Raw genomic sequence first — 16476 nt, forward strand, 5'->3', positions numbered from 1 at the left:
CTACCGCGGCTGGTTCACCAGTTAGCCATTTGACGCGGAGCAACGGCTGTTAAAAACCTTGGTTGGGTGAACGAGCTTCTACACCGCATTACAGGGAAGCAGCATCCGGGCGTGGTTCTCAGCCACCAGGTTTCGATACCCCGAGGAGGGGTCCCCCCGCTGCTCCGGTACCCTGAGCGGCTGCTTCACATGCATATGGCCCCGTTGTGTCTCTTAAGCTCTTGGCATGCGTGGATTGCACACACGCACCTGCTACTGAGGTGCCAGAAGAGCCGAACATCAGCACAAGGGCAACGATTGATGTATCTGAACACTGACTGGGAAAGCCGTTTCATTACAAGTTAAGGCATCCAAATTCCGGGCCGCCTACTGTTAGGAGGTCAGTTCCCCGTTATGTATCCCCAGTTGATGGCGTCAGCACGACAGCCGCCCCAGGCACCTAGGAGAGGCTGCCCAATGCGGTGATACGACATGTTGGCTACTATCGCAGAAACAATTGAGAAATAATCAGCATGGCCTGGTGGGAATGTTGTGTGGGGTGTTCCGACCCACGGGTCGTGACCGCCAGCGAAGAGATCCACACATACACGTTGCGTTATGTGTCCGCACATGAGAGAGTTACCTAACATTGGGATACCACCATCAACTGACAACCTCCAGCCCGTTTCTGTAAACTTCCAACCTAACCTATTGATCACCCAACATAACGATGCCCTCCATGGATGACTACCGCGGGCTTCGGGCGTGTCCGGCCAGCTAGGCATGGCAGCATGCTGCCACGGCTCTGGTATGTTAGAGAAGAACGCTTAAATCGTCTTTAAGCAGCGTTTGACTTTCCGAACCCCAAGGAAAAGTTTGGCGTGTGGCGTGGTTGGACTAAGGTACATGTTCACTTATTCCTTCCATCTCCGTAATCCCCTTTCCGCAACCCCTCGTCGATGTAGGCGCCAGTTGGCGAGACGGAACGCCAGCGATGTATGCAATCTGCTCTTCCTGGGTTCCCATAGATTACATGGCGGATAGAGCCCTGTCTTAGAAGTGTGCGCGCGTTGGCATATGCCGTGTGGGCGCACCGCGCACTTTTTGGCCCCTCAGAACGCGCTATACTCCGCTCTACCTCGTAACGTAATATGATCTTTGTACAAGATGAAAATGGATGAAATTACCGGTATGCATTGGAGGCTCTGCCTAGAGGAAATATCTTGCCTGGTGGCTTTGACAGGACATCAGCGGCACACAGTCACGGCGAGTCACGGCGTATCACGGGTTCCAACGTTGGACAGTTGCTATGGAAGTTTGAAGCCTTCCTCAAAGGTTCCCTCTATCGTAATTACACAGTAAACGCGGTTCTCGTCTTGGACTGCGCCAGGTAGATAGGCCGCGTTCAGGAAGGATAACAGCTTAATCTTCCAGCGCGCTTCCCTTCTGACCGTTACGTCTTTCGGCTAGTGTGGAAGGCATGCAACTATTCGTAGACGCAGAGGGGCTCCAAGTCGGAGCTAGGTCACGCTAGTCCTGCAGCCTGCAGGAGGGTCCCCGGACAGGAAGCGCTCTGGATGGGCAGCTGCAGCACCAAGCTGCGTAATATTTTCCAGATGGCGCAAAAGCCTGAGGGCCCTCTGGGCAAAAACACATATCGCCACCAAAGTTCACATTCTCAGTCGCCAAAGGTATGAAAGTAGCTTTACCAATCTCGCATCCTCTCTACTTATAGTGTATGCTATCGTTTCACCACCTGCGGTATGTCTCACTCTCTCTCCCGTCCGGCACACGCCCTTTGCCAGCAGCCGCGCGCAACGACACACTTCTTTTCCGCGCTGGGGCGTGTGCGCCCCAGCTACTGCCCAGCTACTGCCCAGCTACTGCCTAGCTACTGTGCGGCACGCACCGCGTGTGTTTCGTTGCACAACTCTTTCCCCCGTCCCCCTCACCAAACTGTTCCTGAAGTGCGCAATTCCATGTGGCACCCACGCGCACCCAGCAGGCGCCAAAAAGTACTGTTGAAGCTCGCGACAACGGGTTGTGCGGCGCACGGCTGGACAGCCCAGGGCCGCAAAACCCGTCCACAGCTGCGGCCGCTGCTGCGCCTTTGCACCCTCCCAGCGATTTCTACTGCAGCTCTGGGATTGAGCAATTGAGTGCCACACGTAGTAGGTCTGTGGAGCGCCACAAGTCTCCGACTCCGACCATGTACGACGATCCGGCGGCGCAGCAACGACGGCAGGATTGTGTGCCGAAGCATCATTCGGACCTGTCGGCGGACGCTATTTCCTTGCATCATCCGGTATTTCGTTCTGGTGGCCTAAGGGCCGGGTTGGCTGGTTCGCAACCGCCCCAGCAACCGCCCCAGCAACCGCCCCAGCAGCCGCCGCAGCAGCCGCCCCAGCAACCGCCCCAGCAACCGCCGCAGCAACCGCAGCAGCAACCGCCGCAGCAGCCGCCGCAGCAGCAGCCGCAGCAGCCGCCGCAGCCGCCGCAGCAGCCGCCGCAGCAGCCGCAGCAGCTGCCACCAGTGGACTCACGGCGCGCACCTGGCCGTGGCCTCGCTGACTTTGGCCAGGTAGGGGCCGCTAACCCAGCCCAGGTGCAGGCCAATGCCCCATGTCTCTCGGAGACCCACCTGCTGCCGCCAGCGGCCCCGTCGTCGCCCCAGCAGCGGCAGCAGCAGCAGCTGTCTCAGCAGCAGCAGCAACCACCCCTTGATACACCGCCAGGTTGCCACACGCAACTGCTGACTACTGGTCCACAAACCCCTCAACAGCAACCGCAGCAGCAGCACCACCACCACAACCACTACAACCAGCAGCAGCAGCATTTAGAGCTACGGAGCAGCAGCAGTGAATTTGCTCCTACGAGCCATGAGCTTATAGGCTCTCTAAGGTCTTGGACGCCTTCATCGACATCCTCAAGTTCCGTGGAGCGTGATAGCGGCGGCTGCGACTCCAGCCTTCGCGGCAACGGCGATGGCGGCGGCAGCGGCGGCGGCGGCAGCGGTGCTGACGTCGCCGTGATGGCTGCGGGTGCCGCTGCCGTTAAGCCTGTCCTCTCCGCTCCTGACACCCAGCTCATATCCAGGAATGCAGGCCTTCAGCAGCCGCATTCGGCCACGCAGGCTGCTGCTGCTGCTGCTACGGCGACGGCGGCGGCGGCGGCCTCCGCCGTACTTGGTGCCACCTCGTCCCTCCAGGGAGATGAGCGCGAGCGCGTTTGCACTGCTGCAATCGGAGAGCAGTTCGCGGCGGCTGTGGGGGCGGGGGTCTCCGGAGAACCTTCCATGGCCCAGCGCCATCGAGGCTCAACAGCCGTGATATCCCGGGGCAGCATCGGGGTGTTCGAGGGCACGGCGGGAGGGTCGGCCGGAGGTGGCACGGCGGACGTGTATGCGCCGTACATCCCATCCTGGCAGCTTCCTGTTGCCACAGCAGGAGCAGCAGTACCCGGGCAAAGAGAAGCAGTGGCTGGTGATACCCAGCTCGCGGCGTTGCAGGCGCGAGGCAGTCTTGCACTGTTGGCTAGTGGCGGCTCAGTCGCCGGGGTTGGGAGGTGTACGGACATGGGCGTCAGCGCGTCGCCTCCAGAAGGGCAGCGCCCGCAATCACCGCCGCCGCCGCCGCTAGTGAAGCTAGAGGACGAACTCGAATTGCGTTCGCAGCCGTGCATCGCAGACGAGTCATCTGGTGCCGGTCATCTGGCAGCCAGTGGGACGGTACCACAGGCCCACGGGTCACAATACGCCACTACTGGGACACAGCCGCGGCCAATCCAGACGTCGCCGCCTCCGAGTGTGCTCGCCGCCCGGGACTTCCGAGGTCTTGTGCCGTCGCCGGCGGCACTGAGCATTCCCGGCACCTTGGTAACCGATCTGGTAGGAGATGAAGCCGTAACGGATACGGCTGCAGGTATTACAGCAACGGCCGCGGCCGCGGCCGAGACCGCAGTCGCCGCCAGCCTCGCCGGCTGTTGTACAGATGGAGGCAATGGAGACGAAGGCGATGGGCGGAAAGCTTGCAGCGGCGGCAAGGGGACTGACCTACCTGCTACCGGTACGACAACTAGGAGCGTGTCGTCGTCCACAACTCCAGGGCGGGTGGTGGAGGAAGCTGGGTACGATGGCCCTGCTGGCGGCGGCGGCGGCGGCGGCGGCGCAAGCCGCAGCAGCATTGATGGTGGCAGCCAATTTCAGCCGGGTTTCAAACCGCCGGCATCCGTTGAGCCTTTGAGCGCGGGCCGGGATGTTGTGGGGGCAACCGCAGAGGATGAGGTGCTCCCTGGCGATCCCGTGTTCGATGGCGCCAACCGCAGCGGCAACCGCACAAACGGAGGTAGGGCGTCTGACGGCGCGCCGGCGGTCGTCCTGTCTCTAGAGGGCGTCTGTAGCGGTGCCCTGGCCCCTTCATCACTGACTCACGACGAACCAGCGACTGAGGCCGCCACCACCACCACCACCACCACCACTGCCACCGCCACTGCCACTGCGACGACCGCAACCCCTGCTACCGCTGTTGCTGATACTGCTGCTGCGTCTCCAAATGTCGTACCGCAGTCAGGGTCGCAGCGGCAGCGCGACGAGCACCTGCAGGGACTACAGCAACAACACCATTGGCAGCAGCAGCAGCAGCAGCAGCAACAACAACAACAACAACAGACGCACCAGCTGCACCAGCAGCCGCACAACAGGACGTTAGCGGTCACGAGTTCAGTGCCAACCTCGCCGCCTAGCGGCGGCTTGGTCCAAAGCAGTACCGTGGAGGGTACGACTGATAGGACTCGTATGACTGGTACGACTGGTACGACTGGTACGGCGTTTACGGGGTCGGCGGATGCTCAGGGCGGCTATGCGAACATTCCTGAAGGCGCGGAGGGAACTCACTCCGAAAGCCGTGCTGCTGTTGGAGCGCCAAGTGGACGCCGTCACGGGAGCTGCGGCCACTTCGATGACCTGGCCTCAATCGCACAGTACGAGCAGGATCGGGTTAACGGCGGTGCTGTACAATCGCTGCCGTCGGTGCCGGCGCCGCCGCCGCCGGCGATCATGCAACAGCCAGGTGATCGTTCTTTGTGGTACCCGCATCAGCTGCTACGGCAGCAGTCCGTGCGGCAGTCGGCGCGGCAGCTCTTGCCGGCCCCCCGGGAGCAGTCGTCGCTGCCGTCTCCGCAGGAGCGTATGCAACGGTGTCAGCAGCAACAGGGCCCACAGCAGCCACAGTCGCAGTCCCAGCTGCAGCAGCAGGTGCTTATCTCTAATCAGAGGGAGCAGCCGCAATTACAGCCGCAGGTACAACCGCAGAGGCGGCAGCAGCAGCAGCAGCCACAGGGGAATCAGGGGAGGGGGACAGGGATAGGAGGATTCCTGAAATCCGCCTTTACCTCCATCACAGAGTTCCTGTCCGGAGGCCGCAAGGCCGGAAATGCGTCAGATTCCCCGCACGACTCGGCCCACTACCATACGCCAAGTCAGCAGGCAGGTTCTGGACCCCATCGTGTCGTCGAAATGGGTGGTCCTGAGGGCGATCTGGCGGCGGCGGCAGACCGCCTTACAGCTGGGCTGACCGGCGACGGCATCGTACATGTCGTACATGCCGCCGCCGTCGCGGCCCTGAGCAGTCTGTCGGTGCCGTCGGCAGCCGCGCCGGCGTGGCAATACGCAGCTGGTGCAGTGGGCGCTGCGTCACCGTCGGGTCCGTTCACTTCGCAACCGCCGGGGGGGATGCCGGTGTCGGCAGGCCACCCGGGGCTCGAGTCCCCGCGAGCCCAGGTCCGGAAGCTCCAGGATATCGAGAAGCGGCTTCGCCAAATGGAAGCGGATCTCTCAGCCGCCAATCGGCAGACCCAGACGGCACAGCGGGATAAGCTTAGGGTCATCGAGAATTGCGACCAATTGGAGGATCACGTGCGTCAGGTAGGTCATTTGATGAGCGGAAATTACTGTATATCTGTGTGGGGGGGAGGTTGTGTGTGTATGTGTGGCTGTTAGGCTGGGCGCATGGCTGGGCTTTCAGTGCCGCGAACGGCGGAAGCGGTTAGGAGGAGCGACATCAGCAACAACGGCAGTAGCAGCAGTACGGTGTTCGGTGTACGGCACACGGTGGACGATGCGGCTGTCACGAAAAGCGATTTTACTTATACTACAGGTGAAGCGGTCCATCCTGATATTGTGGACGGGTCCCCGCTCCCCGGTTGGGTCCCCGCACCGCGAATGGTTTGCCCGTTCCTTTCGACTGCGCCATCAGCCAACACGGCCCGTACCTGGGTGTGTGTGTGTGTGGGGGGGTAACACCCGTCGCCCGCTGGATACCGCTGGACATGCAACACCCTCCGCACTGCCGTAATATCCTCTCCCACCTCCCCGGATGCAAAGGCGAACACCTGGAGGACTTCTTTCATAGGCATGTTTTGCTGTCGGGGCGCTCATCAAGGCAGCATCACATCACATCACATCACATCACATGTGCCTTCCTCTCGCTTGCTCTCCCCTCGCTCGCTGCCGTGGCTGAGCTGCAAGGCATCCATCTCCCGGCCTTCCCTGGCAAAACCCCCTCCCGCGCCCCCCCCTCCCGCGCCCCTCCCTCCCGCGCCCCCCTCGCCTGCTCTGCCCGCTCACGCACAGCTAAAGGACCTGGTGAGGAATCAGGAGCAGCAGATTACGCAGCTCCGGAACCAGTCGACTCGTGTAACGGCTTCGGAGCGGAGGTTGCAGGTAGGGGTAGGGAGCACCTCACAGTTCCCCAGATCGCCCGGGCGTTCAGTTTTTGTTTTGGGGGGGGGGCGCCGTTGGTGTTTGGCAACTGCCTGGGTTGGCTCATCCACCACGCCGGAACGTGACAAAATGGGTTCGCAGACCTCGGGTAACATGTATTTTGTGTGTAATATATTCTGGCTGACGATCTGAGCGAAGCGAGGGGAGGGGAGTGTATGGAGACTGTGTGTTAGGCCGAGAGCCCAACGGAGTCGGCTGCGAAGTACATACATCTACATATCTTATAAGATATGATAAAATGTATAGTACATACATGTACATATTTATAAGATATGATAACATATATAATCTCCCACCCACCCACCCACCCCACCCGCACTCGGCCCCCGTTCACGCGTCCGCCCATCCTCGCAATCAGGGCGAAGTGCAACTGCTGCAGCGGCAAAACCAGGTGGGAGGTGACGACGAGGAGGGGATGATTGGGTCGGGTTGGGGTCGCGTGAACCTTTTATGCTGATGTATGATGTGTGAAACAGGGGGGTGTATCTGCGCCCGTGGCAGCCACCCTGCGAAACCCGGCTTCCCCGGTAATCGAGGCACCCTCATCCAGTCACTCTAGTCAACTTCATAGTGGAACGCTCAGGCTCCGCACCCACCACCAGCGTCCAACGGAATCTTCCGGGTCGACAGCGGCCCAACTCCGTTCCTGGTCGGCTCACAGGTTACCAATATCACAGGTCACCACCGTCCTTCAAACTAGAGGCGCAATGCCTTCCACCGTTGGAAGAACTTTTGACCCTTACGGGTATCGATCCCGGGATCTCCCGGGGGCAATGGTCGCGCCTTACCAGTGGTGCCAAACCCTTGTATGTATGTATGTATGTATGTAAATCATTTGTGTGTGTGTGTGAGGACCCACTAACTTTTACCCACTAATTTCATACCTACCTACTTATCTTCCCACCCACTAAATGTCAATATCAACCCGGTTTCCCAGCCACCAACTTCCGCACCGGACTCGCCGGATGATGCGATCAAAAGGCTGTAACTATAACACGGGAAAAGCGCTGCTCCCTCCTCGCGTTCCCCGTGGTTAAATACCGGGGAAGTATTTTTCCAACATTAACAGCACAATTTGTTTGATATTATTTTCCAGATTTTTGTTTTCCCACAATTCTTCAGTCGCTAAGTACCGACCGACCTGCCTGACCACCCCTTGGTGATCCGTGCCGTACACACATCACATTTACGGCACGATAGGAAATAAGATCTCAGCACACCAGTGTACTTCGCAAGTTGCACGCCGTACAGCAGGAAGTGACCGCACTCCTGGACGAGCGGGACGAGCTGCAGGAGCGATGCAGCGAGCTGGTGAGTGTGCGCCGTACGGCACGTGTACGCATCCAATAAAAATGGACATCATGTCGTACATACATCCGAAGCATGCAGCGCGAACGAACGAACGTGTATGGGTGTATTAGAGGACGCGTGCCCGTGTCACAAGTGTTTTTGGCTGGGCAAACGGCCAGGCGGGCAGAGGAAGGGAGGAGAGAGGCAGGGCGGATGTATTTACTGATGTATAATCCGCCGAGCGCGCGAGTAGAGGCATCAGCATCACACATCGCTATACAATGTGCAGCGGCAATGAAAGCAGGTGCTGTGCCTTTCCGCTTGTCCTGGTTCTCTCTGCGCTTTACATCCACCACTATTATTACTGCTCTGCTGTACAGCATTGGTGGCCGCGGCCCCGGTACGGCAGATCACATCGCTTATCTCCCTTGCACGAGACAACGGCACGCCCCATCATGCCGTACTCGTGTACTGCAGACCGGCAATGTGGATGACCTCCATGTACAGCTGTCCCTTCTGGAGCATCAGCTGAAACAACAGGAGGAGGAGGAGCGGGGGAGGATGGGCTCAGCTGTACAAAAAGGGGGAGGGGGGGCTATAGGCGGCGGCGGCGGCGGTGGCGGTAGTTTCCAACTGAACCGCCCCGACCTAGGTTACCGCGCGCCAACAGCGCCGCCACCGCCGGTTCTTTGGCTCGATGCATCACGTCTGCGGGTGGGGGCAGATCAGGAAATTGGTTTCGGAGTTTCGGAGCTGAAGAAGCACCTGTACGATCTTGCTTTGAACCTGGAAGATATGGTAGGTGGCGATGGCGGCGATGGTGGCAGTCGGGCGGTGCCTGATCAGGCAACGGAAGAGAGACGTACTAGTACTATAGTACTAGCCAGTACTAGTATTGGGCGTAACTCTCATATTTCTGTATCGGAACACATTTTGTGAATTGTTACCTTTTATCATCATATTCCATCTATCATAAATTCAAAACATTGTAAAGGAAAAACTTTTGCTATGTAGGAATTAGTAAACGTTTTACATGCAGACAAAAGAGACGCCGCATGGCACTGCCACTTTTTGGACCTCCAGCGCGATCCGCCGGAACATGTTTTTATTTGTTAGTTATATCTTTCCACACGTAGCTTAGCGCTGTTGTGTTAAGATCGCTACCACGACCACGACCACGACCTCGCACCCGCGCGCAGGTCACTATGCAGGTACAGATACCTCGCGGCGATGTCCGCGGCCGCCTAATCGGCCACCAGCTCCTGCTCTGGCTGCTGCGGGAACTTTGGTCCGACACTACCGGACTGATCTGCCGCGCGGGGCTAGGACAGGGCGCGCTTCGGGTACGGCATGGTACGGCGACGGCGACGGCGGCGGTGCCATCGCAGAGAGGCGACCCACGGGTCATTGCGGAGTCCGCTCCTGGGTCCTGGCACTTGGGGCCGCTGCCACTGCTTCCCGAGGAGCGGAACCTGCAGTCGCTGCTCCGAAGCCACGCCGCCAGGCGATGGTATGACGTCGTACGGGACGTGGCGGCTCAGGAGCAGGCGAGTACGGCAAGCGGCGGGAGCGGTCCCGTGCAGTTGAGGCTTAACGGTGGCGGCAACGGGAACACGGCTGTCGCAACGGAGGCGGAGGCGGCTGTACGTCACGTTGTGGACTTCGTTGCATCAAGTCTTCAAGATGTCGTGACGGAGGCGGCGAAGGGGCTGTGCGGGGTACGGCAGCCGCTGCAGGCGCCGTCGACGGCAGCAGCAGTTCGCATCTTGCGGGTCCTGTCGTACAATGCTGTCCTGGTTGGTCTATTCGTGCCCGCGGCGCATCCCTTGCTGCGGCTGGCGGTATCGCCGGCGGCGGACCCGGCGGCGGCGGCGGCCGCAGCTGCTGCCACCGTCAGCGCCGCCGCTGCCGCCAGTTCCGTAGGGCTTAGGGCGTGTCCGAAGATTGCAAACGACCAGTCCTCCACAGGGATTGAGAACGGGGCTCGTTTTGACCCGAGCTTTCAAATCAATGCAAAAATGCTTTCCCTTTCCCTGCCGCCACCGCCGCCGCCACCGCCGCAGCCGCAGCCGCCGCACCAGCAGCAGCTCCTCAGTAGCCATGGCCGGCCCAGCGAGGCCCAGGATCACGCGGCAAGGCAGCCACACGTGCTGTGCTGCGTAAAGCCCGGCGCAGTGTACGACGACGTGATGGCGGGTCGCGCTGTCTGTGCGGTTCAGGAGGAAGTGCTGACGTGGACGAGCGCGCCTCCGACCGCTGTAACGGCTGCCGTACCAGCGACAGCAGCAGCCGCATCAAACGCGGAGCTGCTTAGTACTCAGCAGGCGGCGGCTGAGGGCAAGGTAGCTGTCGTGGCAAATATGGCGGTCACAAGCGTGTGTGCCGGCGGCAGCGAGGCTACGGGAGAAGCATCAGTAGCATCAGTAACAGAAGTAAAAATGGCGGCGCGGAAGACAGTGATTAAGACGGGTGTCGGAAAGCACCCAGCGGCAGCGGTTGACAGCAGTCAGACAGGCGTGGACGAAACCGGAGCGGCGGCGGCGGCGGCGGCAGCGGCGGCGTCCTCGACGGTGGACGCCAAGCCGCCGTCGCCGTCGTCGTCATTGATGGCAGTCTCGGCTGGCGGCGGCGGCAGGCAGCCAGCAGCTGCTACAGCCCCGACAGCGGCGCCGACACGGGGTGCAGCAGGCGGTGCTGCCGACGAGAAAGCGGCCCATGCGCTTTCGCACGTGAACGACCTGTCGACAGCGGGTACGGCAACCGCGGCACTGGTTTCGGCTCAGAGGGCCCCGACAGCCGCGTCTCTTTCACAGATGGGGCCCACGACGACGCGGCCGGCGGCCTCCGCCGCGCCTGCCACAGCAGCGGCAACGCCCACCACCACCACCACTACCACCACCATTACCACCACCACCACCATCGCGTATAATGCCCCTGCAAACCAGCAGTTCGTCACACTGGCACAGGTCCCGCAGCCTAACGTCCCGGACTCCCAGACCGCCAAGCCCGGAGGCGAGTCACCGGGGTCACCGGGGGCGCCTCCTCCCGCTACTGCGACACAGCCCCCAGCGCCGCCGCACACGCCGCCTCGAACCAGCAAGCAAGCTGAGAACAGGTCCGGACCTTCCGGAGTCCCGCCGCCGTCGGCCCCGCCGCCGCCACCGCTGCCGCCGCCGTCGCCGCCAGCGGTGTATGTGTCACCAGGGACCACTGCCGCCACCGCCAATATCCCCGCCGGCAGCCATTCTGGGCCTGCGATGCGGAGTTATGCCACCGTCGCGGCTGCTGCCCCTGCCAAGCCCACGGCGGGCCGGATGCCGTCGCCGTCGTCGTCGTCGTCGTCGTCGCCTTCGGGCACCGCATGCCCGGCAGCCCCGCCGCCAGGGAACACCTCTACGGGCGCCGCGACTGCTGCTGTGCACGCGCAGCAGGGGCGATGCGGGCTCGCGTCCTTTATAACCAACACCACCAACACCACCAACACCACCACCACCACCACCACCACCAACAACAACAACAAAAGTGACAGCTATGCCAGCATTGCCAAGCGTAACCTGGACGACGGGCAGGCTGCCGGTAAGGATGCCGAGATAAAGGATGCGGCGTCGGCTAGCAACGGCAATAATAGTTGCAGCGGCGACAGCAACTATAGCAACAATAGCGATGGCGACTGGTTTAAAGTCGCCTTCGAAAGCGAAAGTCACAAGAAAGCCCGTAACCCGGTAGGCGTGGATAGGCAGGGTGGTACAAGGAGTGATCGCGGTGGCGGTGGCGGTGGCGGTGGTGGCGGCGGCGGCGGCGGCAGTCATGATGGTCATGGTCGCAAAGGCAGGCAACGGTGACGGCAGTGACAACGTGGGCAGCGACTGGGACTGGGGCACTGGGGCCTTACGGGTGCACTCCGTGTGCACAGCTCAGATCTATTCCGCCTCGCGCGTGAGGAGAAGGAGGGAGTAAGGGGAAAGGGGGTGAGGAACAGGGGAACGAACGGGGAAGCTGGCGATTGAGGGGTCGGTAAGAAGGCAGGATGAAGGCGCAAAGCCTGGAAGATGGTTCAACGTGCAGGTTATGCGAATGCGGGCGGTACGTTGAGGACGACGTGAAGAGCATTGACGGCAGCGGCACGCAGGCGAGGGGTGGCCAGGAGCGGAAATAGCAACAGTTGCGCAACCTGTACGTACTCGAGACTGAAGCGCATAAATTTTCATGGAGTATATGATTGGCCATGCAAGCGGTTGCTTTGTTAGCGTTGATGGGTTGTGTGCTGGATGTCGTCTGTTGTGTAAAGGCGCGCAATACGCATGCAGACGTGGGCAGAAGAAAAAGCTGACTTCAATTTTTGGCTTGTTAGCTGAAATCAAGTCGAAGGGAACTGGGGGAAGAGCACTACAAGGGATATTCCCTCGTTATAGGTCCAGATGGAAAATGTTTTACGTGTGCACCGTTGGGAGGTTTGCACTGGCGTGGATCCGAGGCCTCCATTACCAAAGACTTTTGTCGAGCATTAATGAAGAAATGTACTCGCCATGGATTAAGCCAGATCTCGCACAGAAGCCTTTTCATAGCAAACGGCTGGTCCTTTGCAAGTGGAAATTAGGAAACCCTAGTTGATTGGTGTGCAACATTCGGCAGGGGCTTTTGGTTTGCAGAGAGTTGTTGCTGACAGATTCCTGTTGAAATCAATTGTGGGAAGTCTTATGAATTCTTTGGGGAATTAGGGCTTCCGGCCATTTACGTAAGGACTCCGCTTACGTACTCCTGACGAAACTGGGGTTGCCATTTTATCATAGATGCTTATATTAGATCGCTCAAGTTTTTCGATTGGGATGATCAGCTGAAGTTGCATAACCATTGGTGCACACTTTACATACAAGTTGTAACGACTGAACGAACTGATCGTTACGGAGGTGGTTGTAAAAAGATTTCTCGAGCCATCAGTATCGTGCCCATAATAAACCCTATCATCATATTTACATTATGATAGATAAATTTAGTCCAGGATTGCACGTGAATGGCGCTCACGAAAAGGAGCTGATCTCACGCGAAGACGGGCATATCTTCGCCGGCAGCTACAGCGGCTGTACGAACGAAAATCTCGTGTGCAGGCCGGATGGAATGCGCTTGAAAGGGTCATATCTGTCCGAAGACAGTTCTGTGCAGCCCGACAGCGCCATCCGGTCCTCCCCGCGCCGGCTGGAGCACCTTGATGCGACATCGCAAACTGGTTCTTACGGGACTTACATGCGGGCAGATCGACAGATTGGCTACTCTGATGAGGGTTCACAACGCCGAATCCCAGTTGCGAGCCCGGGGGGAAAATTGCCTTGCAATGTACAGCAAGACGGTTGCGGTTCGGCGTCGTTTTCCGACCTTCTGGCCTTCGGGGTTACCAGCAGCGATCTCAACATCCCTTGCAGTTCGACCACGAGCAGCTGGGACAGCAAGCACGACTTCGTTGGACTTTCGCTGGCCAGCCTTCCCGACCTCGTGGTTCGGCCTTCGCACTACCTCACAATCCTGAACTGCGACGGATATTACCTGCAACAAGAAACAGCACGGTCGCCTGACGAATGCCGCCATCATGGCAGCGACGCTGCCGCGACAGCCCTGGAGCTCGAAGCCGCGCGCCAAGCAAGCCAATCCAAAGAGCCGGCTGACAGCCTAAACACCACCTCCCAACCCACATCTCAAGAGCGCGCAATCAACGAGCGGGTCCTAGCTGTCAGGGCACTTTGCGGTGGATTCAGTTCCCAGCAGCAAGACCTGGCCATCCCACGTACAGCTCGCCATTTCCCTACTGTTGTAGCTACTGATTCCGTACACGGTAACGAAGCGGTTTCGGAGCCGACTGCTTTGGCTAGTACATCAGCCGTCCGGCAGCAAATCAGGCCCATGTCAGGTGCGTGCCCACTTTCACTAACTTTTCCAGCACTTTACGTTTCCAAGAGTGCAACCAACCCATAGAACATGATCATCACGGTCCCGTACGATACCCCTGTTGCATCCCAACATTTTGAAGAAATGAAAAATCACCCTGCAAGGCAGCTATTATGCCTGGGATCCACATGAATCCGTTTTCCCCCTGTTAAACCTGCGGGCCATGAAGGTGAAGGTGGTAGTTAGGGCCTTTTTGGCCTTTGACGCCGGAAACCATTGTGCCTGATACGGTGGTTCGTTTTTCCTACCCGCCTGCCCTCTTGCCCTCCCACCCCGTAACCCCCAGATACCGGCTTCCCAGAGGCACCCTCCTGCACTACTGTGACTGAGCGGCTGTGCCTGAGAGCTAACTCACCTCACCAGCCGGTCCCAACGCCTCCGAAGGTCCCGCCGCATTGTCGGGAGGCCGACTCGCTCGGAGCAACCTCACGGCGGGGGTTATCCTCGGGCCAGCTGACCAGCTTTGGCGTCTGTTCCGGCCCCTCCTCGTCCCTGCCGTCACAAGGAGTATCGTCCTCATATCGTACAAGTTCCGTGCCGTACACAGGCTCCGCAGCCGTTGGAACAGCTACAGCAGCAACAGCAATAGATGAGAGGTCGCGCTTCGTGAGGTGCAAGTGCGACGAAGCGCTGGCACTGCCTGATCAGCTGCCGGACGATTCCGTACACGGCGGCAGGCCCCGTCATCCCTCCCGGGACGCCACCATGCAGCCGTCCGACGGCCCGCCGTTGCTTGCATTGGCCGAGGCCGAATCAGCCGCCCATAACCGCCCAATATTAGATCCCTCAGCATCGGTGCTGCCTACCGCGCCCGTTACGGTCTGCTTCGGTGCTGTTACGTCGTCGGCGGGATCTGTCGTCTTGCCTGGCATGCTGGCCGGGGACAGGGGAAAGCGGCGGGGGGCGGAGGCAGCGGCCCCGGGGCACGCTGCACAGCAACTGCTAGGGGATCTGCATATGCAGTTGCGGCCGTTGTGTATGGCGGCCATTTGGTTGTTACTGTTGGCGCTGGCACTACCTAGACGTCAGTGACGTGTGCACCTCATTTCATCATCTGCAAGCAGAGTACTGTAGGGTAACTCCAGTCTTGCTTCCTTGCTGACTTGTTTGCACATTCTCGATTAGTCGCTTCCAGGCCGCGTCGTGCTTTACTACTGCAACCGTTTGAAGATTTCCTTTCATTGTGAGTTGTTTCCTGCAACCTTCACCTTTGGAGATTACCATACCTCCTTTTGAGCATTCGCAATGCGGGTTGCAATTCAGAGGGCCACATCTGACGTGGCAGCTAGCATGTGCCACCCCGTGCGCATTTCCCCTGACCGATCGTGCACAGGGCGTAACATTTGCAAGGTCGGCGTCTCTGCTTGGCACAAACTTATCGTGCTTTTCCAGCAGCAGCTAGCCCTAACTGACTTCTGGCTTTCCTCTGCAGCATGCATGAACGCCTATACGCACGTCGTGTGTAGTTTGTCACAGGGCAGCAACAAATTAGCGTCATGACAATCATGGCAGGCATCTGCACACATGCCTTTCCTCACCACAGTGGTGTGGGGATATCTGGCTGTGCCCCTCGCCCACCCCCTTGTCAGGATTGTGGCTGCGAGGCTTCAAAAGGGGTCTTTGGCGCAGTTCGTGTGGCTGGGCTCTGAGGAGCCTAGAGGCTATCTACAAAGCGACTCAGGCAATGTGACATGCTCTGTTTCCTAATCCAGGTCTACAAAGCGCAGCTCATTTGCAACTACCGGCATGCTGTATTCCCCTGGGGTGGTGCCTGTTTGGGTCTCCGACACGAGATCTGTATGTCTATATGAGAGGGTTTGAAAAAATGCATTTAAGACCATACAAGCCATGCATGTATGTGCGCATGTATTTATATCGACATTATTTTTTTTGGGCTGCTACGCATTTTGGCGCCCTTAAAATGAGATGCTTGGCCAGGGAGCGCTGAAGCTGTCTGTTGAAAACCTACATGCTCGAGATGCCGGAGGGGGATGGTACGTTGTTACGAAGCGAACGCGATGGGGTATGCATACGCTACATCGCGTAACGCCACGCAGAGGCTAGCCTTCGCGGCTATAGCGGGACCTAAGAAGTGTTGGGAATCCTTTCCATTTGTTTGGTCCCGTTTGGTTGTGACTCCTGGGCTCCTGCGTTGGCTGCTTGGGGCTCGCATTATCAGTTACCAATCTGTCCGGGGTTGTTGTCCATGCTGTTGGGCTTGTGATTCGCTGTTTGAGTGTGCGAGGTAAATGCAGAAACATATGCTCGATTGTGCCATGGATATGCTATGGTCATTATTTCCCTCTCTTGCAAGGCACCACGCGTGAGAATCGGGAGGGCATATGTAATTCTTCCCTTTTCAAGGGGCAGGAACTGTGAATCCTGTGCCGTATTTTCCTTAACAGCTGCGTGAGGCATCCACTGGGTTAAAACCCGCTTGCCAGGTCTTGGGCAGCGCTGGGCTGGGCTGGGCTCCACATGGCTGCGTAAAC

General features: G+C 59.0%; 1 protein-coding gene across 1 annotated transcript; it reads left to right on the forward strand.

Annotated features, from left to right (window-relative positions):
- Window positions 1-1556: 1556 nt before the first annotated feature.
- VOLCADRAFT_94562 (uncharacterized protein) lies at window positions 1557-15691 on the forward strand (the record flags this gene model as incomplete). The annotated part of the gene is made up of 13 exons (XM_002953711.1): window positions 1557-1670; window positions 1985-2284; window positions 3065-3865; window positions 4958-5045; window positions 5379-5899; window positions 6608-6697; window positions 7116-7148; window positions 7958-8068; window positions 8525-8845; window positions 9247-11623; window positions 13299-13946; window positions 14271-15008; window positions 15528-15691. The coding sequence occupies 13 exons, from the start codon at window positions 1557-1559 to the stop codon at window positions 15689-15691; spliced, it is 6306 nt and encodes a 2101-aa protein (XP_002953757.1).
- Window positions 15692-16476: the final 785 nt, after the last annotated feature.

This window comes from Volvox carteri (genome assembly GCF_000143455.1).
Source record: "Volvox carteri f. nagariensis unplaced genomic scaffold VOLCAscaffold_38, whole genome shotgun sequence".
In the NCBI taxonomy this organism is placed as follows: Eukaryota; Viridiplantae; Chlorophyta; class Chlorophyceae; order Chlamydomonadales; family Volvocaceae; genus Volvox; species Volvox carteri.